At 38.6% G+C, this 25,161-nt stretch overlaps 1 protein-coding gene across 6 annotated transcripts in view; it reads right to left on the bottom strand.

Moving 5' to 3' along the window:
• RAP1GDS1 (Rap1 GTPase-GDP dissociation stimulator 1) overlaps positions 1-25,161 on the bottom strand; it is a 166,008-nt gene that overhangs the window by 28,659 nt on the left and 112,188 nt on the right. For 5 of the 6 annotated variants that reach the window (XM_054029475.1, XM_054029477.1, XM_054029476.1 and 2 more), the window contains 3 exons: positions 16,242-16,388; positions 5,928-6,056; positions 1,350-1,475 (listed from right to left, as the gene is read on the bottom strand). In XM_054029475.1, the coding sequence (XP_053885450.1) occupies positions 1,350-1,475; positions 5,928-6,056; positions 16,242-16,388 (402 nt within the window). The remainder of the gene's footprint in view (positions 1-1,349; positions 1,476-5,927; positions 6,057-16,241; positions 16,389-25,161) is intronic. The other variant, XM_054029478.1, reaches the window with a different exon arrangement.

The following is a 25,161-nucleotide window of genomic DNA, read 5'->3' as shown; positions in this document are numbered from 1 at the left end:
TTCCAGTGCTTAACTACCCTTACAGTTAGAAAGTTTTTCCTAAAATCTAACCTAAATCTTCCTTGCTGCAGATTAGGCCCAGTATTCCTTGTCCTACCTCCAGTAAACATGGAGTATAATTAATGACAATCGTCTTTATAACAGCTATTAACATATTTGAAGACTTATCAGTTCCCCCCCTCAGTCTTCTTTTACCAAGAGTATCAGTTTTTTTTAACCTTTCCTCAAAGGTCAGGATTTTGAACTTTTTATCATTTTTGTTTCTCTCCTCTGCAATCTCTTCAGCTTGTCCACATCTTTCCTAAAGTGTGGCACCCAGAACTGGACACAGTATGCCAGCTGAGGCCTCACCAGTGCCGAGTACAATGGAACAGTTACCTCTCATGCCTTAATACACCCCAGAATGATATTAGCCTTTTTAGAAACTGCACATTGATTCGTATTCACTTCGTGATCCACTATCACCCTCATATCCTTTTCAGCAGTACTACTGCCTAGCCAGTTATTCCCCATTTTGTAGTTGTGCATTTGATGTTTTCTTCCTAAGCATATACTTTGCACTTGTCTTTATTGAACTGCATCTTGTTGAATGTGTCAAAGCCATTTTGAATTCTAATGCTGTCCTCCAAAGTGCTTACAACCCCTCCCAGCTTGAAATCATCTGCAGATTTTCTAAGCATACTTTTACTCCATTATCCACATCATTAATGAAAATACTGAATAGTACCAGACCCAAAACAGACCCTGTGGGATCTCACTAGATATGTCCCCCCAATTTGACAGCAAACCATCCATAACTACTCCTTGAATATGGTCTTTCAACCAGTTTTGAACCCACTTTATAATAATTCAGTCTAGACCACATTTCCCTAGTTTGCTTGGGAGAATGGCACGTGGGATTGTGTCAAAAACTTTACTGAACTCAAGATATATCACGTCTACAACTCCATTATAGGACATTTTTGATATTCAAATCATTTCACAAACCTAATAATCCTCATAAAGCCCTCTAACATACAAAAGTTGGTATTAATATTCCAGTTTGAAATACAGAGAAACTGAGGCAAGAAAGACACAGAAGGAGTTGATGTTAGAGATGGGACCAGGTCCCAGGAATTGGTGACACCCAGTGGTATGCTTAGGCTGCTAGGCAATATTCACATTACTCTTCATCTCCAATTGCTATCAGATGGCTCAACTAATATGGCTTCTACAGGAAAAGTTAAATTGCTGAGCAAGGTAAAGTATCAAATAATTACTGACAAGTTGGCAGTTCTTGAATAGTCGGTGTACAAATAAGGAAAAAATTAAAATTATTGTATGATAATAAAAGATGATCAACTTCTCACCATTTTCTGCCAGAGGAGCCAAAACTTCAAAAATCATCTCTTTTTTGTCATGTTCGATTTGTTTCTTGAATAGTTTTACAATCTCTTCGGCAATGTTTGTGTAGGCAAACTGCTCTTTGCTTGATTCTGTGAAATAAAAAGGAGAAACTGATTTGGTTTGTTTACACTCCAAGTTTTCTTTCCTCTTTATTACCAGGTTTATTCAGCACGATGATTAATTGGGCTAACTGCTCTTCGCAGACCAGAACAATACGCTTCAGTACTTACACTTGTCACTAAACGAAAAGAAAAATGTCTAAGACTTTAAGATAAATGTACTGACCTGAATTATTAATTATGTTCCAGGCTATTAAAACTTTGCACCAGCAGAATATAAAGGTATCCAAAGCAACAGTAAAATTACAAAGATATAAATTAAGACTTTGCCTTAAGACCAAAATGAAAAATTATACATCCTATACTGAATTTTCTATCGCTGAGCTAAACGGTCGTATGGAAATCATTAATATTTACATGGTTGCATGCTGGTAGCATTTATTTTGGAATATCTACACAGCTGAAGCCACAAGGCCAGATTCTCTCTTGTGCTGTGGCTGCTTTACACCACACCCCCTGCACATAGCAGTTCTAAAAGTACCATAGCTGGTCACAGGAGGATCACCCAGTGGTGTAGAGAGTCAGCATAGTGACTCCTGCACTCCACCCGCAGTGTCCAGTAGTAAAGGGGATGTGGCTGGTGTTGACCAGAGTCCTGGCAATCCTCAGCTACTATAATGCCCGCCTGAGGCCATTGGCAAATGGGATAATTTACAGTAGCTTTCAGGCTGCTCTAATTAGCACACTATCACCCTAGGATTTGGGAAGCGCCTTCTGCCCAACACTGTACTGTGCACTCTCAGCTGCAGATCTGGGCCTCAGCATGTAGGTTATATTCTTTTTTCACTTAAAATGCCTGGGTACAGAATGGCATCTTCAATGGATTTCGATCTTAGTATTTTAAGAGGGACAGGCCAGATTTTGACCTTCCAGTGTAAATCTGGAATAACTCCATTGAAGCCAATTACATTATTCTGGATTTATATCCATTTAATTGTGATCAGAACCTGACGCCACAATCTAAAATATGTTAGTTCTGTCCATTGATCTGTATCTTCATATCTCTACAGAGAGGCATAAATGGAATCTCTTGAGGCCATTCATGTTCCACTGAAATCAGTGAGAGTTTTGCCATTGACTTCAATGGAAGCATGATCAGGACCCTGGAGCAGAAATACTTAAGTGAAGAGCTGCAGGATTGTGTGATCCTTCCAAACCATGCTAAACTCTAAATCCCAAAATCTCCTGTACTGAAATGGCCATTTCTGCCCCCAAACATCTTGTGAGGCTTCACATCGGAGGATAGTTTTTAGAAATCCCAACACGGAAGCAGCAAAATAGTACTGTCTGGGCCAAGGCTATATCTCACATATGCTTGCAAAAATATAAATAAATAAATAACAGGTATTCACTTGCCACCATTTATCCCTGGTTTTTAACCCCTTAACTTCATTAATGATAACGTAGCATGATTTGTCATTTAAATATCTTTCCCTAATTCTTTAATCAGGCTGTTTCATTTTGAAAACTATCCTAGAGACTAAGACTATTGGATAGCTTTTGTATCTGAGCGGAGTAAAATACTCTCTCGCGGTTACTCCCTGTAAGAATAGAAGGGGTTTCCTGATAGCCATATTTGGGTTCTGCAGTGAAATGTGCCCCAATCTAAAATGCTTCCACTTGGACTACTGTCTCGAGCAGCTTTCTTCCAGTCCATAGCTGTGCAACTGGAGCTATGTAAGAAGCCATATGGCTCACTGACTTCAGTGGGCCTTGGATCAGGGCCATGTTGCAGTATTGTAGCAATTCCTCTCAATAGCATTTTCCATTTCCCCAAAGAAAGGGGAGCTACTTCCCAGCTCTTGACACTGTCTCTTTCGCCCGTTGCTTATGTTGAAGAATTTTAAGAGGAAAAACATTTTAGGGCTTATAGCTTCACAATTACTCATTTAGAGCTAAATTTCCATAAAGGCCATAAAGCCAGCCTCGGTTTTTGTCCTGGCAGTTGACTCTAAATGAAAATGATAGTATCTGCACATCTGACAAAAAGAGAGGTTGTTTTAAAATGTGCGGCACTTTAGAATTCGGGTGTGCTTTCTTAGGGCATATCTACACTTACCTCTGGAGCGATCAATCCAGCAGGGGTTGATTTATTGCATCTAGCGAAGACGCGATAAATCGACTCCGGTACTCCACCAGAGAGGCGCAGGCAGAGTCAACGCGGGAGCATCAGCAGTTGACTTACCGCAGTGAAGTCACCGCGGTAAGTAGATCTAAGTATGTCGACTTCAGCTATGTTATTCACGTTTAAGCAAGTTTAATGCCTATCATTCCATGAGGCAATGAGCGAGCTGCCTAATTCTGAGGCAGCCTAACTTAACTGAGTTCAATGAACCACTGTACCACTCCCATCCCCCCACTTACACCGACAAGTAAATGGGTAAATTAGTAACACCTATTTTTACCCAATCCCCACCCTTCTTATTAGGCTTGTGCTCTACTTTAACACAACAGGATGGGAGTTTTACATAATGCTAACCAAGGGAGTTAACTGCATTATGGAGAGTCTCCTTTATATTATTCAGAGGTAGGGACCAAAGAATAAGATCCTATGGTTACGAAACAAAATTGAAGTATTAATTTTATAATAAGACTTTCTAGTGCAATTCTGATATGGGATTAAATTATTAAAAGTTAAGTTAATTTTTTGCCAAACCGAGGGTATGTTTACACTGCGACAGAAAACCTGTGGCACTGAGTCCCAGAGCCTGGACCAGCTGACTCTGGCTCACATGGCTTGGGCTGCAAGGTAAAAATTGCAGCGTAGACATTCAGGCTTGGGCTGGAACCCGGGTTCTGAGATGCTCACCCACCTCACAGGTTCCAACACAAGCCTGAACGTCTACTGCCGTACTATGGGATCTTTTATTGCAGTGTATACATACCTATAAAGACCTGAAGATTGTACTCAACATATTCATTGTGCAGGTACAGCAAGAGCAGGACTCAGGCAAGTTTCCTTTACATGTTTCTGCCACGGTGTCTTAACCCTCATCTGAACAAACCTAGACCACCTCTGGGGATGGGAGAATAGTTCAGTCTCTATGTTCATTCAGCCCTGGGGACATCAGTGGAGAGACTAGCAAAGATTATTAATAATTAATGCTATTTATTTATCTGTATTGTGACAGTACTGAAAGTCCTCAGTAAAAATTGGGGCCCATGTGTGCTGTGTAACGTACACTCATATAAAGACATGATCCCTGCCTGAAGAATTTCCAATTTAATATTTGCCATTAGTGTCAATTATGATAGCTCTTTTGTTGTTATACGGAAACTTGTCGACCAGGAGCAGTTCTGAAACTAATACACTGGGCTTGATGCAGGAATTACTGGGTGAAATATTGTGGCCTGTGTTATATACATGGTTAGATTAGATGATCATAATGGTCTCTCTTGCCTTCAACCCTATGAATCTATGAGCTATCTAATAATTTCAGGCCACCAAACGGCTATCAGATGCTAGCAACTTCCAATTACTTTGCCCTGGTCTGGAAATAAAAAGCCCCATATAATCTATTGGTAATATCTCAAACCATCCAGCCTTTTCAGCATCGCAATTTTATAATTTTTCGTGGAATACTGCTATATCCCTTAGCAAAAACAAATCACAGGGCTACATGTGAAAGTGATTTGTTTGCATCAGGACAGAATTTGGGCCTTAAAATGCCTGGAACTCAATTGATATTCTACAATATCACCAACAGACAATGAATGAATAATAAAATACAGAGCCAAATGCTGTGTTGGTTTACACTCCATGCAATCCTATTGAAAGCAATGGTATTGTACAGGTGACTCAGAGCAGAATTTGGGCCACAGAGTTGACCAAAATGTGATCTGATCAAATTTTACATGCTTTTTCTAAAATGCAGTTGTGATTTCATCTGCCAAGCTTACATCAACTCTTTCTTATCATTTGTAATTATTTATAAGTGCAAGTATGTAGCCTAAAATATTTTTAATGGTATATATTCTTAATGGTGAGAGACAAGTTTATGCATCGAGTCTGTCCCCATTCCCACTTGGTGAATGTCTTCTTGAGCCAAATTCATGCCTCATTTAAGTTTAAGTGGAATTAAACAGGGTCTGAATTTGGCCCTTTGCCACAGGTTCACCACTAGGTAACAATATTCAAGGAGAGAAACCTAAATAATTTAAAATACACATAGTTACATTAAATACATTTAACATAAAATGTTAGTCGTATTAAGTACCCAGATGAATTTGTTTGTTTAAAAAGGCAGACAACCAGCTATAAATTCTAAAGAGACAATAAGCAGCGCTCCCAGGATTTTTATTTTGCATACATTTAGAGGACTGAAAAATTCAGTTAAAATTTAATTTGATTTAATCTTAAAAAAACAAAAAATCTTTGTTAAACAATTTTACAGTAGTTTGGGGTTATGATCCTGGACTTACCAAGTTCTGCTAAATTGCCAAATGCAACAAGGCACATTTCAGTCAGAGCTGCATTTTGGCAATGAATGCCCAACAATTTCACTAATGTAGGGATAACGCCCATATTGATAAGCTGAGATTGCAGGGTATCTATACAAAAAGAAAATACAACAAGTTAGCATTTCTGTTTGCAGTACTGATCTCCTTTGAAACACAAACACATTTTGCACATTAATGCTGGAAAAATAATTAAAATAGCACACACACGCAACTTCTAAGCTTAGCAAAATTTAAATACCTATCCCATCTACTCTTCTGTTTTAGGGCTGATCCAGCCATGGGATATAGATCCAAAACCTTCTTTATTTAGGCATGGGATACACTCCCCAAAATTCCCTCTTGATTTGACCGGGGGTATGCCCTACATGTCCAATTATTGAAAGTTTTGTATGCATCTCCCATGGCAGGAATGGGACCATAATAATTTAGTTGAATAAACAAAATAATATGAGTTAACACAATTCGACCCACAGTTCAGGAAACTCTAAATATATACTAGGCTTGATTTTGAGTATATCAGAAGTTTATTCCACTGAAGTCAACAGAGTTACATTGGTGTAAAATTGGTTTATATGAAATCAGAATCAGGCCAATGTTTCTAAATAGCACTTTCTCTTAAAATGTTTGTGTGGGGGGAGAGGAAGGAGGGGGAGAATGAATATACATAGGCATTGAAATATACATGAAAAGCTATATAAATACATGAAGTCACAATGTAGACTACGAGGAGCTTGAGAAAAAAGAAAGTTTAATAAAGACAAAAACATGGAAGTTGGAGAAAAGTCCTTTAAAGCCATTGCAATAAAATCCCTTTCCGAGAATGGAAGTTTACAGTATTTACAGGTAAGGAAGTTATTACTCCTAGATGTCTGCAAACAGAAAGATGCTTTATGATAGTTAGGAAGAAACATGACTTTTTTTTTTAATTAAAAAACTGATTATTTATAACAATTTTTTCTGTTAAATGTTTTATCACACAGCAAAGAAGAGAAAAACATTTGTTTCACAGTTGAATAGAATGAAGTAAACATGGACATACCATATGCTAGTTGGCAATTTCCCTGAATCTTTTGATTTCTAAGACATTTAGTTAATTTTAAATATAATGGACTCTTTTAAAGGGCTTGATCCAAAGCCCACTGAAATCAATTAGGTTTCTCTTTAATTAGGACCTCATCTTGCACAACTGAAATCCGTTGGAGATTTTATTTCTAAGAGAGCAGACTGAAGACCATAAAGAATTGCATAGATTTTACAAACAGCTCAAAAATATTAGTCAAATTTTGAGCCTATCAGATGTGGTGCTTTCTCACACATTCTGAGTTAGAATTTGAAACTCGATACAATCTTGAAAAGAAAAGCTATTTATAATTCTCACATAACAAAAGTTATGAATTAATTTCCTGAAATTTGTGTTCATAGTTTCTCTCTTCAGTATAAAATATTAGTTTGTTAATGATAATAATCAATAATCATGTGCACAAAATAAGCAGATGGCAACTTCAACTGTTACAGATTAATGAAGGTGATCAGGAATCATTATAATTGTGGCTCAGCATCTTAAGTCAAATAAAATTGTGTTACTTACCAGTAACTGAATTTCTTTTATTGGGTTATCTCTTCCAAAGAGCCGGATTCTCTTTAGGCATATCTGAGAGCACCACCTCAGACATTATGGAGCTGTTGAAGTTGTCAAATTTCAGGTAAGTACACATATGCACTAGCGCATGCATTGAATGTCATTTTACCTCCAGACTACGAGTGTGTCACTATCATACCCTCCTTCAGTCCCACTGCAAGTTGACTTGTAGTTCTCGATAGAAAGGCAGGTGGGATAGAATGGATCTGTGGGGGAAATGAGCCAATAGGAGAACTCCTGTTACTGGTAAATAACCTGTTGTTCTCCTTAATTTGGGATTATCCTCCACAGATTCCTACTCTTTGAAGATTCTGAATCATTGTCCCTGAAGAAAGGAAGGGTTGAAGAGCAGGGGGAAAAAAGACACCACGTGCAAGCCACATGGAAAATGATGTGAGTTTAGTCAATCTGTGGAAGTCACTTTGCTGTTGTTGTATGGTATTCGACCCTCTAGAATACATTTGCCTCCAGAGAAGTCACAAAAATATACAGGTTATCCATCTACATAGACTCTGGAAACTGATGGGCCCCTTGTTTCGTGTCCACACACAACACGGAATTCTGATATCATAAACTTAAGACTCTTTACTCAAGCAATAACGTGTTCTGATGTCTTTTTTTTTTTTTTTTTTTTTTTTTTTTTTTAAATAATGACAATATGTTCTCCTGGTACCCAGTGTCTGAGGAAAAGGACAAAGTGTAAAGGATGGATACATCCAAAATCTACCTTTGGGAGGAAATGGGCATCCTGAGGACTAATTTATTCTTATGGAAGACTAAGCCATACATCTTTCAGCAGGTCTTGCAGCTGACTGACATTATAGACAGTTGAGATGACCAGTAAGGAAACAAAATAATAGGAGCATGGGACCAGAAGACACTACTTACTGTATGGACTGAAAAATTAGGCCTTGTATCTGATTCAGTAACAAATTCCACTCCCGTGGAGTAGGAGGATGGCTCAACTAAAAACAGGGATGTCCTTATAATTTATGTGGCCCTAAACTGTCAGTGGGGAGGAAATTCAAGCATAGATGATGTTCTCCTGAGCTGGAATTTGTGCACAGAGGGTGAATTATTTTCTCCTTTGCCACAGAGCAATATAGGACTAGCTTGTGAATTGCAGAGCACGGATGGGATTCATGCATCTCCCTTGCCTTGCTTGTAATTAAGGCTGGCCCTGCTGTAGAATCTCTAACTTTCTGAGATGCCATTTAGTTCTGTTACTGTTAAGAATATGAAGTTGTCGCTGCTGGCACTAGAAGGCCAGGCTTTAATGTGCCTAAATTTAGGAAAATGCTTTTTCTTGAAGAAAATGAAATTGAAGGTGAGTTGTTGATGCTTATGTCCGGGGATACCCTTGAGAAGAAGATTCTCTTAACTGAATTTAGCCTCTAGGTGATGCTCTGGGATGATGAGGGAGAGGTGCAATGACTGAAGAAAAGAATGCTCAACTTCTCCTTTGACAAAAGACCTGGATCGCTTCTTAGTTCCAGAGACTTTTGAAACCTAGAAGTGGTTCAGTCTTCAGATCAGAAATTAAGAGCAGTAATGCCAAGCAACTAACAGCAACATTGAGGCTCTTCTGCTGATCAACACAGACTGGATAATTCAGGAACATCAACCCAACGTTCCACCAGTGTGTGATCCAGAGTAATAGACACTCTGTCAATGTGTGACAGACACAGGGATAAATTCAGCCACAGAGTAAAGCAACCTGACTTCTGCTGAAGTTCCATTGGCTTACATCAGAGCTGAATTTGAACCATCTGGCTTAATAGGAAGTACAATTTTTAAAGCCTGAAAGCTTTTTCTTACTCTTAACACTTATCCACAGCAAATACCAACTAAAGTATGACAGTATTACATGAAGTCACAGTGAGAGCAGGTCCTACATGTTCTATGAGGAGGAAAAGCACAGTCGTGTGCGGTTACAGTTGCATATACAAGGAGATATATGGTAATCAATACATGCGCTAGTGTAAACAATTACCTACCTAAAACTTGAATTTCAATGGCTCTGTGTCCTTCACATGACACACATGGTAACTCCAAAGAATGGGATCTGGGGAGAATATCCCAAATTGAAGAACTTTATTTTGTGAATTTGAGATTAAAATATTAATTTAGGTTAGGCCAGGATTCTGGATAGGATTTCCAACAATCTTAAAGATATAATCAATGTTACTGATGGAACACTAAACGGAAAATCTGTCTCATGCAAGATTATGACAAATTAATTTAATCCCCAACAAACAGTTGCTAGTATTCAACATGTCAATATTATTTTTTAGAGAATATACTTAAGTATTAAGTTATTATATAAAATTTAAGTGATAATTATTGTCCCACTATTATAAAAAATATACTTCACCTACTTTTAAATTCACTGAGCTACTTTTCATTGTGTATAAAAACACAACAACATTGTTTTTCACTATATTTAAATATCTTTATAGCTGCAGGCACAATTAGCATTTTTAGCTGTGATGCAAATGAAACACAAACCACAGCAGACAAATGAATTAGTAAAGGTAAGTCTTAGAGAGAAGCATTACTCAAATATTGATTACTATTAGGCCATAATAATGATACCATCGATCTCCCCTTCATTCCTTGTATAGTTACAGTTTCTAGAGAAGGACAAGACATGTTTTTTAAAAAGCAGAACATAAATCAACCCAAAGAATTGATTCCAATCACATACTAACTGAGCGTTTGCAAGATTGAGAGGCTTAGCAGTTGTATAATACAACATCTAGATATTTTACAAAGGCACTGAATGAAAGACAAATTTGACAGATTAAAGTTTAATGTGAAATGAAATGAGAAATTAATCTATAAACAAAAAAGATTATTTTATATATAGATTTATGTGCTTGCGCGCACGCACACACACACACACACACACACGTGGTATCCACTTCGTTTCTTACCTATAACTTCATTGCCTAGGAAACAAAGTACAATTGGGGTGGTTCTTTCAACAACTGTACATGCAAATTTTACTAAAAGCGTCTGGAGAGTGCTTTATAAATCTCAGAACCATAATTAAAATTAATGACCCAGCTTGCAGTCTGATCCTGAAAACCCTTACTTACATGAGTAGTCTCAGTTCACAGGAGCGTGAGACTAACAGGACAACTCTCATTAGCACGAGCTATTCACATGAGTAAGAGTTTGCAGGATCTGGACCATGTTTTGCCATTCCTCCCTCCGCCCCCATACATAGACACAGAAAGATATATAGTGCCAGCAGATCTCTGGGGTGGGGTGGGGGAACATGCTGCACTCATTGAAAGGTGCCAAAACTGCTGCTGCTGCAGCCCAGCTACTCTGCTCCCCCTCCCCCTCCCCCTGAATTTCTATGGTTTGTAAAAGCCAGAATTTAGCCCATTCTTTGTCATGTCATGAAGGAAAAGATCTATAAACACATATGGCATGTTCATTTTATTTCTAGTTGTACGTAGAACATAGCTTGCACTATTAGTCTTAAGATGCAAGGTGAAGAGGGGAGCAGCTTATGTCCGATCAAGTTCAGATAGTAAAATAAGACTTGCGGCAGAGGGAGTCAAGATTTTCAAGTGCTGGTAGAAAGCAAAGTCTCCCATCAACAGAAAACTCTGACTTCTAGCACCAAAGGGTTAAAAGCAAAACCGTTTTAGTTTCTATGACACAGTTGAAAGTGCTATGAGAGATGGCAAATACGAGCTTCCTCGCATGTCCTGTGACACATGAAAGAATGAGATACTGAGAAGGATACAAAGAAATATTTGAGAAACAACATGCCTAAACACAAGCAGGCCACATTCCTTTTGTAATAAACAAGGACCATACACAAGATTCTTAGCTTGTGAACTTACAGAACAATGTTATGAATGGAGTTACAGCTGCAAGCTAAACCTGTCCATCTGGTCAAATTAGATGGCTCTAAATAAGGACAATGCATAAAAATTGTAGATTATTTTGCTTTTTCTAAAGTAGGACAATGTACTGTATATAGCTGGTCTCCAGTTACTTGCTTTGAAAAATCCATATGTGGTAAATACCCTAGTCCAACAACGTGAGATAAACTCCGCTTTAGATAACTTCAGCAATGAGTCTCTCATATACAAAAAATAACGTAGTTTTGTTTTAGAAGCTATTTGAAACTGAGAATATTAGCGAACTGAGAATGTTGCATATTTTAACAAAGGGTTTAAAACAAAATAATTTGCATGGTTTTTACCCATAAAATGCAGATCATTAAGATATTCACAGGTAATCAAATGCAGCTCAGAACCATAAGTTTTGTAATTGTTCTTAGTTGGACCGACAGTAGAATGTGAAAGAGTGTGAGTGATTTAAAAACATGAAGGGAATGTCCAAGTTCCCACCTATAATTTTGTAGCACAGCAAGCTAAGTAGGAAACAGTAAAGGAAAGAATACAACAATAGGCAGAAGTGCTCCTTCCAAGGCTAGGAATGTTGCTTCTAATTACATTTTCCATATTCTTTTATTTTAGCCTTTTTTTTTTTTAATAGCTACACACAAGCAATGTAGGATAAGACATTTATGAGTAAATGTTAAGAAGGATATCCCTCCATTTGTGGGCACAGTTTGTGCAGGCACAGAATGAAATTGTGTATGCAATCTGAATAAATGCCCTTCGAACTTCCTCATTTTCACCTGCAATTGGGTAGCTAAGAGGTGCAAGTACTCAGATCTGTGCCCAGAGTTCAACTTATGGTGCAAAAATACAGATGAGAGTTTTTTTGGGATGAAATTGTGCTCCCACAAAAGGAATCCCTCAACATTCTGAAAATAACACTTGATAGTCTGTGGGCCAAATTTTCAAAGTAGGTCACATGGGGCACCTGGAAAAATGCACATGCGCCTGTTGTGCCCCTCAAAACAAAATATGTCCACAAGCAAATAGAAATTTTGCGTGAGCAAAACTGGCCAACTACCTATTTATACATGCAATTATCTGTGTGAACGCCAATGAAAGCTTATACAGGCCAAACCATTTACTTCTCCTTGGAAAATTTGGTCCTACAAGTCATTTTTTAATGTTAATTTGGCAAATTATTTAGGGCCCAATCCAATACCCACTGAAATCAATGGACAGACTCCAACTGGTTTCAACTGCTGTTGGATCAGGCCCTTAGGCTCATGTCAAGATTAAAGCTCTATTAGTACTGGCTAAAGCCAAGAATGGTGTGGCTAGTGTACACTCATTGTTCTTAAAGGAATACATGTGAAGTTTATTGACAGCATCCAGTTACAAAACCGATTTTCTTTCTGGATAGAAGTAGTTCATTCAATGTTTATAATTGTTTAACTATTTAAAAGCTGTTTATCTTAGATCTTACATTCTTCTTCAGATTCCATTCTTGGTTTGTACATGTCCACGTGCATAGTTATTGGAAACTTTTGCCTTATTGGTTCCTGCGTCAGTATATTAGGCGCGCCGACCATACGCCCTCTCAGTTCCTTCTTACCGCCCGTGGTGGTTGGTCGGAGCGCCTCTCTTCCTTGCCTAGCAAGTGGTCAGCGGTTCTTTCCCTTTTGATTTTGTGCATTACAGGCTCGGCCCACGTCCAGCAGGTCCTACTGGGTAGAAGAAAGCCCTCTACTAGAGCAACCTAGCCGGTCAAATGGAAACAATTCATGTGCTGGACCTTGGCCCAAGGGGTTAGGCCTAAGCAGGCCTTGCTGCAGTCAATCCTGGACTACCTTATGCATTATCAAGCTCTAGAGTTTCTCCGTTTCATCAATTAAGGTCCACTTGGCTCCCATATCAACCTTTCACCGTCCATTCCAGGGCAGGTCGGTCTTCACTGATAACATGTCCGGTTCTTGAAAGGTCTGGAGCAATCCTTAGGTCCGGGACCCAGTCCCTCCGTGGGACATTTGGTGCTCGCATGGCTCATGAGCTCTCCCTTCGAGCCCTTGGTGTCCTGTTCCCTTCTTCTGCTCTCCTGGAAGGTGTCATTCCTGATGGCGATCTCTTCTGCCCGAAGGGTCTCCGAGATTAGGGCACTTACCTTGGAGCCGCCCTATAGAGTGTTTTTTCAAGGATAAGGTCCAGCTGCAGCTGCATCCGGCTTTCCTACCCAAGGTGGTTTCGCACTTTCACACAAGTCAGGACATATTTTTCCCAGTCTTCTTCCCAAAGCCTCATAAGTCTGAGGAGAAACGGAGGTTGCACTTCCTGGATGTCAGGAGAGCGCTAGCCTTCTACATTGAGAGGACCAAGCCATTTCGCAAGTCGATGCAGTTGTTTGTCGCGGTGGCAGATAGGATGAAAGGTCATCCAGTGTCCACCCAGAGAATTTAATCTTGGATCACTGCCTGCATCTGATTTTGCTATGATCAGGTGAAGGTGCCTCCAACGACGATTGTAACTGCCCACTCGACTAGGGCACAAGCTTCGGCGGCAGCCTTTCTGGCCTATGTTCCAATTCCAGATATCTCCAGGGCCATCACCTGGTCGTCCATTCACACGTTCACACCTTACTATGTGCTTACCCAGCAAGCCTGAGATGATGCTGGCTTCGGTAGAGCAGTATTACAAGCCACATGTCTGTGAACTCTGAGCCCACCTCCAGGGATACTGCTTGTGAGTCACGTAAATGGAATCGACACGAGCAAGCACTCAAAGAAGGAAAAAACGGTTATCTTTTTGCAACTGTTATTCTTTGAGATGTGTTGCTCGTGTCCATTCCATTACCCGCCCTCTTACCCCTCTGTTGGAGTTGCCAGCAAGAAAGAACTGAGAGGGGATAGGGCCAGTGGTGCCAGATATACCAACGCCTGAGCGTGGCACTCCAAAGGGTGCCACAGTCAACCCGACGGATACTGCTCAGGCAAAAGTCTCCCAACAACTGTGCACGTGGGCACGCACACACCTAGAATGGAATGGACATGAGCAACACATCTCAAAGAACAACAGTTATGTAATTTTTTTTTGTAATTACTTTACCCAGAGAAGGACTCAGTGGAGCTTGGTCACTGAAGCAAAACCAATGAAATACCTCTAAACAGCAAAAAGGCCAGTCCAAAAGCAGAGCTATCTCCCTAGCTATCAGAAATACTGGATGCCCCATTAGACCCAGTTAATGCAGGGGAATCTAGAAATTCAGTTTATAGGTAGGAAAATCTATTAATCTCAAGACACTTTACAGTGAGAGAGAAAATAATGAGATGATACTTCACAGAACTGGATACAGTCTGACTCTCATACAGACAGCAGAGCAAAACACTGCAGAGAAATTGTATGGAGTAGAAAGAGCAAAAGGTGTAATTTAAGAGCAGCAAGGAGGTACTGTAAATAGATATTCTTGCATAATATTAGGCTAAGGGTAGAGATAAAGGTGGCAAGAACAAGCAAAGGGGAGAAGGGGTAGGGAGGTTAGTTACATGGATGACTCTCAAGGGAGTGTGTTCCAGGTAGATGGGACTGCAAAAAGCAAGTAAACTATCCCCAATCAGAAAGAAATTACAGAGAAGATTTTAAGATGAGAGAACAGTGGTCAGAGGAGTAGGTGGATAAAAGACCGAGAGATTAAGTCCAGGGGACATCTGAAAAGTAGGACAATTTTGGCATGAGTTTGGAAAGTGCGAGAGTTATCTAAAGACATAAAGAGCCTCATCTCAGGCACTCTGTGAATGTTACAGTGAGTGGCTAGTAAGGAAGCTAGTTATTCCCATGTGGGAATATTTCAATTTAGGAAAGGTGCTGGACTGAGGGAGCAATTTGATTGGCTAAATTTCCAATTCATGGCATTATGGGGACATGTGCACATCCTGGAAATACTTAGCTCTACTCATTTTTGACTTTTCCCCCCCTTAATGGGTACAACTTTCAAAGGCTGGTACAACATGTGAAAATATGCATTAGTAAATTGCCTCACTTGCATGCACAAACAAAATGTGCACTCAATTACCCACTTGCGTGTTAACTCCTCTTCTTAGAAGACTATATTTGTTTAGATTCAGTAGTCAATATTTTTTCGTGTAAAAAAATGTGCAGTAATGTACCATTTTTCCTAAACCTCACCTTTCTACCCCATCTAAGCTCAATGTATTATTATTATTATTATTGAATATAAAGAATAGACACATATTTACTATTTGCAGAAATTAATAGAGCGCTATACATGTATCTAAATTACCCCCCAATTATGTGAAATAGAATAACATAAGTTATTTTATATATACTTCCACTAGAAAAGTAATGTAAGAGAAAGCTGTCTGGCATATATTTATATTTAAATAATCGTGTTTAAAAAAAAAAGGCAAAGTTAGATGTCGGGGATAATTTTCACATTTAAAATTGTTGTACCCTTTTTTGACTTAATGCAACCTGATTTTTCTCTAGAAAGGTATTTTTCCAGTACAGTATCATATATTCATGTGTACCCCTTTTAAACATATAAGTAAATACATAATTCAAGATGCTTATACAAACTTTATACAGTATGCTGCTATTTTTATGGTATTGTGAATCTGCACAGCAGGAGCAACTAATATTCTGGGAGCATTTACTTTTAATAAAAATAATAAGTTTACATATAGAATTGAGATTTGGTTGATTTTTAGGTTTGGGGTTCTTCTGGCAGACATAAAGCAAATTTTCAGTGGTGTTTACCATTCTCATTGCTATAGTTCATCAGCATGCCACAAAAGACAGTCAAGAGCTTCTCATTGGCTGGATCTGTTTTACTGCACAGTGACCTTAAATGGTCTACTACAATCTGTGCACCACCTGCATGGTCAACTGCACTCCTGCCCTCATCTGTAAAACAAAGAGTTAAATTTAAAAAAATAAAATAAAAAACCACCTTAGCGTTCCAAACATAACCATAAGCATTCAAAAGGAGACGTTCTTAAACAGAGTTAAGTGTAATCCCTTCAGTGATGTCAAATTTATTTACAAGGCCACTTGTGGGCCAGATTTTAGACCCTCCTACAACAAAAGGATTGATCAACTGGTACTAATACTTTTATAAATAACAAGTTCGGTGTTTGAGTCAGAGCCACAGAAGGTGCTAATTAATAATACTTTAAACATAAGTAGCATTTTTCTATTGAAGGATCTCAAAGCACTTTACAAACACTAATCTGTACACCATTGGGAGGAAAATTGTTCTAGCCACTATTAAGATTGATACATTGAGGCACAGAGAATAAAGTAACTTGCTCAGTTCTGCACAGCAAATGAAGAACAGATCCAGACACAGAATAGGGGAAATAGTGAAGATCTTGTTCCCCAGTCACTAACTCTGTTCACTAAATCCCACTACCTCCCTCCTTATTCTTTTTGCTTTTCCACCCTAACTTTAAAATCACTATGAAGATTTACTCTGAATTTCCAATAGGCCGAAATGCTCTGAGCCTTCATGTGTAACATGTCAAATTCTTCATATCAATCTCTCTCTAACTAATCAGCTTTTAAAGCATTAGGGTAGGAAGCAAAAAAAAAGGGTGCTTTATTAGTGTTCAACCATACCATGTTTTTTCTCAGGTTAGTAGCCAGTGGCATACAGCATTTGATATTCTAAATAGTTGGTTCCCAAATGCGGACATGTCAAGATGGGTTATAATTAAAGCCCGTTGGAAAATTTTAATGAAAACAAAATCCTGATGAAAAAGCATTTTGCCCCCCTCCCCCAAATATATATAAAAAATTAATGGTTCAAGTAGCATTTTCCCCTTCAATTGTAATTGATTTCTTGGGCTCTTTCTCCCCATTCTCCCACCCGACTGAGTTCTTGAGAGCCAGGCTGCAAGGTCCTCTCTAGTATCTCCTCCTCCGTACAAGCAATATGAAATTAGATTGCTCAGATTCTGAGAATGGATTTCCACTGCTGCAAATGCTCCAATCTACTGTAAAAGAGGTTTTAAATCTTTTAGTTCTTGTTGACACTAGTTCTATAAAAGATCCCTTTGGTCTTTCAACAGTGTGCTCAGTAAAGCACAGGGGAGAATGAACTCTTGGTGGTGGGCAACAGAACAGCTGGTTGTCTCAGGTTTTCATTTTAGCACCACATATATGGCGTTTTGCTGAATAACAAAACAGTCACACTACATACAGGCACAGTAACAAAAGAAGAAGAAGAGGAACAAAATTATGAACTACTTCTGTGCTGATTAATGCCTTTGGAGGAATGACTCCTATCAACCATGGAAATTCTCTTGGAAAACTGAAAAATTTAATCTGTTTGGGAGTCAAACTAAGTGTGCTTGCAGGGACAAATCTTATGACAAGCAAGGAACACAGCAAAAAGGATATGTAAAACAAACAATCCGAAAACCCTATTGAAGTGAGGAATGGAGGACTGAAACTAATGAAATCCCCGTCCAATGTAGTAACACAACACAGGCTTTATTAGGTACCAGATTGGTGGCCACATTTACTGAGCCAGCAGGGAAAACACTTGGCTGTAAGATTCAAACATTTTTTCTTTATATACCCAATTCCTTAGGCAGTATCTTTCCAACAACAAAACAATAAAAAGTGCTCATGTAAAATAGGAAAGTCAAAGTGAGTGTATAAAATGTTAGGGTTTCATCTGTGTTCAGATTAAAAGGTCAGAATTCTGATCTCAAATGAGTGTAATACAATTGAAGTGAGTAGGGTTAACCAGTATAAAACTCCCTTTAGATAAGAATTAGGCCAAAAATCTGGCGCCAAACCTTTTGTATCAATTTACATACAAAGCTTGAAGACAGAAACAGGTAAAAAGTAGGATGACTTCATTTATTTTTGGTCCCTGCTAAAATAAATATGGGCCACATCCTCTACTGGTGTAAATTGGCATAGCTCCACTGAAACAATGGAGCTCTGCCAAGTACACCAGATGAGGATCTGACCCCATAAATCCTTCTATTCCATTCTTCCTCTGATTTGTAACAGAAATTAAGAACTGAACACTACCAAAAATTTAAATATTTAGCACTCTTCCACTTGACAACATTAACTAATCCTGTCAACATAGGGTTACCAGATAGCAACTGTGAAAAAGCGGGACGGGGGTGGAACGTAATAGGCGCCTATGTAAGAAAAAGTCCCAAAAAATGACTGTCCCTTTAAAAACGGGACATCTGGTCACCCTATCCCAATACCCTAATTAGGTAGTAAATAATTACCCCTATTTTACAGATAGGATCTTGGTTTTACTGCCTCCTGCACACAGCTCAAGTAAATGAGGGGAACTATGCCGGGAGTTTAGGGGTGGAGGTAAATCACAAGGAGAGAATCCTCATCATCCAGGCGGCAGGATGCAGTGCATCTCTGCAGCCCCTACATGCAGGTTTTGGCTGGTAGACCTGTGTAGTCACAGATCCACTGGCCACATCCCTCCTCCACACCAGTGACCAGCTGTGGAGGCCGCTTCAGAAGTAACCAGGTGCAGCTGCTTCTCCACTCTGCACTGAGCAGTAGAACCATGGTGGAACTGTAATTAGGACCTCCTGGTTCTTGCTCCCTTTCCATGCTCACGAGGACTGGCCCAAAGTGATTTGCCCTGTATCAAAACTGGGAGTGAACTCAGAAGTTCCTCGCTATCAGACCCTACAACACATTACATCTCAAAAAGCAAAGAAAAATAGCACACTCAAATTCACCATGCTGTTTTGGTGCTCATTACAAATGCCCTTCCCTCCTCCTCGCTCAGTCTCTAAGCCACAGACTTTGCATGTACGCATGCTCACTAAATGCCAAGTCATTTACCATTAACACAAGATTGCCTCACACTATAATGTCTTGTTCTCGATCTGACTGCTACTTCGTAGTTTAGCACTTCTGAGAACTCCCACACTTGAGGAGCTTCCAGTCCTCCAGTAGCTTGGTGCTGAATTTTTTTCTTATGTGACTTTTTAAAATAAACATTTGCTATTCCTGTGAGCTTAATGAGCGAACAGCATAATGAGTGAATTCACATCTCTGCTGAATATGCATCACTATAGCTCACAGAGGGTTTTATACTTTTTTTTTTTTTTATAAAGTAAGTTTAGTGCTATTTAAGGATGCCAGACTGACAGCTTGGGAGACTGGAGTATTATTTCTCCCAAGAATGTGAATAGCACAGACCTAATACAGTACAAGTAATTGCTTCATCAATGTTCTTCAATCCTAACCCTAAGGGACCATCTGTAAGGGTGAGAGAATAGTTCAGTCTTCCTGCTAAATGCCTGGCCTCGCTGCTGAGTTGCTCATAGGGCTTTAGTGTGGATTAGGTTTTCATGTGGAACTCAGACATACTACGCATACTTACCTATTTCCCACAAAAGGCGAGCCCCTCAAAATCCCCCTTTAGTTCACTCTTGCCTGAGCTCATGGCAGTTCATAATAATGATTCTCCAACCAGGGAGCCCCAGGTACAAGGCGAAATTGTCATAGATCATGGGATTAGCACAACTCTCAAGTTGTATGAGAAGAAAGGGCCAAACAATCCAATTGTATGGAACATGAAACTTGGCGATTGTTTCTGCCAAACTGTTCCACGGAGACAGAGAAGGGGAGGGCGTGGGAATTTCTGTGAAGCTGTCAGAGGGTTTAGGCCATGTACAGCCGTTTTGTGTCTCTGAACAGCTTTCAGGGTACCTCCACCTTTAAAGGACCATGCTTTGCACCCCTTACACTCCTTTAGATGGGGATTCTGTTTAGCGGTGGGGGACTAGAATAAATTAAACTTAAGAGTCAGTATTAACTGATGGCAAAAATCCCTGCCAGGCAGAGGAGGTTGGTGCAGCTGTCCTTCGCCTCTGACCCTGGGCCTCTAAAGCCCAATTCTTGCAGAGAGAATGGTACAGAGCTTGCATTTCCCACCTTCTGCCCAGATCAGCTGCTTTCTGCTCCTCTTCATTCATGAAGGTAGAAGGGAGCATTTGACTCAAAGAAATGAAGGGTTTAACCAAGAGAAAAAAACAAGGAGTGACAGTACACTCTCACTGACCTTAAATATGCATAACTAACTATAAGTTATGTATAAAGATTAGAAAAATCTGTCATTCATTTTCTAGGGGGTTTAATATATTTTCAGATATTTGATACATAGCTGGAAATGAAAATCCAGGTACAATTCACCTTTCTAAAATGAATCCCTAAACTCATAATCCCAGAAGGTCAGTGACATGAAGACTTAGAATTAAACTGCTCCACTTTGCGTTCCTCGGAGTCTGACTATATCATTCTCTCCTTAGCTTCCTGCCCCCACTTGCTAAACCTTGCAATCCAACCAGCCATGCCTATGGTTCGTAAGACATGACAGAACAAGATGAAGTTAAAGCTCTGATTCAAACTATGAAGGCAGGATACTAGTGTTATTCCGTTTGAAATATTTGTGTCAATATTTTGCTTATTGACATCAGGGTGAGTTTATTGCCTGCAAAAACAAGGTTACAACAGAACAGAGATCCAGCCAATACAGGCAGGTGTTGGGAAAGAGTTCCTAAAGCAGTTGATCCAATGCAGCTTAATCCCAGCTTGTTTTAGGCCGTGGCTACACGCGAAACTCCAAAGCGCTGCCGCGGGAGCGCTTTGAAGTGCGAGTGTGGTTGTGCGCTGTGGTCGAGAGCTCTCCCAGTGCTTCAGGTACTCCACCTCCATGAGGGGGTTAGCTGGGGCACTGTTTACACTGGGGCTTTACAGCGCTGTAACTTGCTGTGCTCAGGAGTGTGTTTTTTCACACCCCTGAGCGAGGAAGTTGCAGCGCTGTAAAGCGCCAGTGTAGCTATACCCAAAGTTTTGCTAACACCAGCCCTGGGCCTTTCTTTAACATGGGGTTTGAGCTATGCAAATATGAATGATGTTTGAAGATGCAGTCATACCCATCTGTCATAGAATGGAACAAAAGCATTTCTTATTAGTGTCCCTATCAGGATATTAAATCCAGGCCTTCAGAGGCTAAAGGATAGCTCAGTTCGAGATAGCTCTGAGAGATCCTCCAGTTTGTGACTTTATTGAGGCATTTGAGTACATTGTTCCAGTTCTTTCATCGCTCTAAGGTTTTACCTTCTTAGTTTTTAATGTTTAAAGGAAAACTCCAGTTACTACTGGTTATGATATTTTAGGTCCTGATCCTGCAGACTTATATGTATAGTTAACTTCGGGCACATTCAGTCCCATAGTGTGTAAGGTTCAGCATGTGTACATCTTTGCAGGATGAGGACCTTAGCTGATTAACTAAATGTTTGCCAAATAAAAATACTGAAAGACATTTTCAAAGCAGATTTTTTTAAAACCCCATAATTGATTCAATATCTTCATTCAGTGAATTGGACTGTTGTCTCTCTCAGTAGGGGCTGACATTTTTATGATGCTTCTCAGCGTCGACTCAGTTTGATGATACAGACTAATACATGGAACAGATTTGTCTTTGTAAAAGCACTGGAAAGCAAAACAAACTTATAAAGTTGTTGGTATAAATTCTATAATTTTTAAAAATATATATTTTTGTGTTACATTTAAAAGCTGCTTAAAGGGACATAGATAATTTAGGCCCAACATTTTGTATTTGTTTATAAAAAAAATCAACAATACAACCACATTTTACAAATCTAATATTAGTAGAAATATTTTCAACATTCAACAATAAAGCATTGAAAATGGCACTCTGTTTGGATTCAAACATTCCACTGCAGAATTTGCAATCCAAACTGGGCAGAAATATGGTAGTATACAATTGGATTAAAAACAATGAAACTGACTAATTTCACTTCATCTTCCAAGGCATCAATCCCAGCAAGACATTTGCTTAACTTTAAGCATGTGAGTACTCCCATTTAAGCATGTGCTTAAGAGCTTTACTGGATTACTGCCAAGTGCAAAAGTAAGCACTGTGACCACAGAAAGTATTTTACATTTTAAATATTCTTTTGGTTTAAATATTCTAAAATGTTCTTTGCACAGATAAGACAATTAGTTATAAATATATAATTTTTAATTTGACAGGATTCCTTAAAATAATATTTTTTGGGTATGAATTCAGACTTTACCTTACGGTTATGAACATTTTTGATTTCCACACCTTCTAATGAAAAATCTGATCTTTTCTGTCCTTGATTCATATCCTACAAAATTTTATTCTTCTGAGTAATCGCACTGATTTAAATGGGACTGTTCACATGCTAAAAGCAAATGCTTTGTCCAGTTGCCAAGAAGGCAGCTTCCTGCAGAAATGCAAATTATGATTTTGGTATATTTATTACACTTTTAAATTCATTTACTCTGTCATCAGATGTTAATGAGTAGAAAATATCTTAAATTACATACTGTTGTTTTCCTTTAAGTCTTCAGTTTTTCCTTCCTATGACCCTATTCGTCTTCCCTTTTGATTTCACCTCCCACTGAAGGAATATGGAATTAGAACCTATCTATCGTTGGATACTTACCATTGCGTCATGAAAAACTTTTTAAAATGTTCAACATGAACTACCATTGAGATACTACAGTGATGACCAAATTAGAAATCCCAATAGATTACAGGGAGTAAGAAAAAGAGAGAGAGACTAAGTTAGATAAGATAGAATTCTCCTTACGTAGACTATATTTTTTCTTTATTATCTCTTTCCTATCTCTTATTAATAGGGACATATTTACACGATCTTTTTCCTGAGGCATTCATCTGCTCCTGCTGCTTACTCCTCAGCTGAAGTTATAACCCTCTGTGACATCAAAACTGGCTGCTGTGGAGATAATTATGATGTGACATACAGGAGATTATGACTATATATGGGAAACAAACAGCAGGAGCAGAAGAACTCTGAAGGAACAAAGATTCTGTTCATGCAAATACCTCATAATTAAAAAAAAAAAAAGAAAAGTTCAGAAAATGCTGCTAAATGTATGGGGCAGATTCTCAGCTGCTGTAAATTGTCATAGCTTCACTGACTTTAATGGAATTATTTTAGACCCCCATGTTTCCCATGAGATATAAGAAGATAGACTACTGCAGTTTTGTTTTAACATTTGAGCCCTGTGTTGCAACATTCCATTTCAAATTAAAACTGTGTGTGTGTGTAATTTTAAATCTTTGTATTCTGGGCCTCACGTATTCTGCGATTTCAATGCTACAGAATTCAACCCTGCTACAGAACTATGCAGTAGATAACAGCTTCACTTTTTTATAAAGAAGTCAAGCTTCAGAAACTAGTTGTTTTATTATTCTGAATTAATAATAATATAACAATACCTAGTTCTAACATAGTGTTTTTCATCAGATGGTCTCACAACGCTTAAAAATGCATGCTGCAGTTCTTTCCTCTCCTTTGTGTAATGCTTTGTTGGGGATGAGAGGTATCATCATGATGTTTGGGCTAGTATTTTTCGAATGACTTGAGAAATGATTTTTGGGATGGCTCTTGTCTGTATGTACTGAGTTCCCTTTCTCTTTATTTGATCCCTTTAGGAACTGTAAGGATCTGATTATGGTGGTATAATTTTGTTTGATTTGCCTATTGAGTAAATCAATCAATACAGTCTTTGACACTTTTGGTTTTAAGGAAAAGCTAATATTAATTTTGATTTGTAATGCTTGTTTTTGGTATAATTCCAACATTCTTGGTATAATTCCAAAATCCATATGAGCCCTCAACCTTAAATCTATCAGACAAAAACCTTAAGTTAAACTGATTTATTTTTTAAAAAAACATTAAAAATATTAAACATTTCATATATAAACAATAAACAAGTATCCCAAAGAGAATGCTATGCTTGTGACACACTGCCTCTAATAAGTTGAAGTTAAGTAGTATCAACATTACATAGCTTTTTAATTTTTACTTTTTAAGGCTAAATTCACTGGTACACATTGGCTACTTTATGCCATGGAGCAAATCAAAGCTTATGAAGTGTCCTGGTGAACTGGCCCTTAATTTGCTAGCACACAAGCATGAAACTTTTAAAAACAGTTACAGTTGGAGACAATTCAGTCACAGCTGGTGGCCAGGTAATTTATCAGTGGGAGCTCTTGACATAGACCCAGTCTCTCTTATACCACATTAGAACAAATAGAATCACAACATGCAACTTAGCTGTAAAAGAAGGGTGATGGTTAAGTTTCCTCTGATGTCACAATGGCTCCAGTTAAGAGTGCCCTGAGCTACTGACCAGCCACATCCATAAGTCTATGTACTTATAACAATTGTTAATACCTTAATTTAATTGCTATGTAACTTTTTCAAATATATGTATGAGATTTCAAGGAGTTTTAACTATAAGGAAAATTTGAAGAGTCTTCATTATTCTGACAGCAAGATAATTCAGGACAAAAAAGTCTGACAAAGAGTGCTAATTTCTTGAAAGATCAATTTAAAATTAATTTTAACTCAGATTTACTTGTAAACTCTCAGCAAATTAGTTCTGTACTCAGAGTAAGAGTTGTAATTTTGGAGATGTTACATTGTATTCTTCAGACCAATTCCCTGTTTTAAGTACAAAACACAATTCAAACTTAACTATGACCAGTGCCTCCCTAATACCGGGATCTCTTCACCCACCACTGAAGAGCAACCATCCAGGATGAGATGTGGCAGCTCTTTAAAAAAAAAAAAAAAAAAAAAGCAAA

The sequence above is a fragment of the Malaclemys terrapin genome, chromosome 5 (genome assembly GCF_027887155.1).
Source record: "Malaclemys terrapin pileata isolate rMalTer1 chromosome 5, rMalTer1.hap1, whole genome shotgun sequence".
Taxonomy (NCBI): Eukaryota; Metazoa; Chordata; order Testudines; family Emydidae; genus Malaclemys; species Malaclemys terrapin.
Note: the sequence above shows the minus strand (reverse complement) of the source record. Positions and strands in the feature narration are given on the sequence as shown.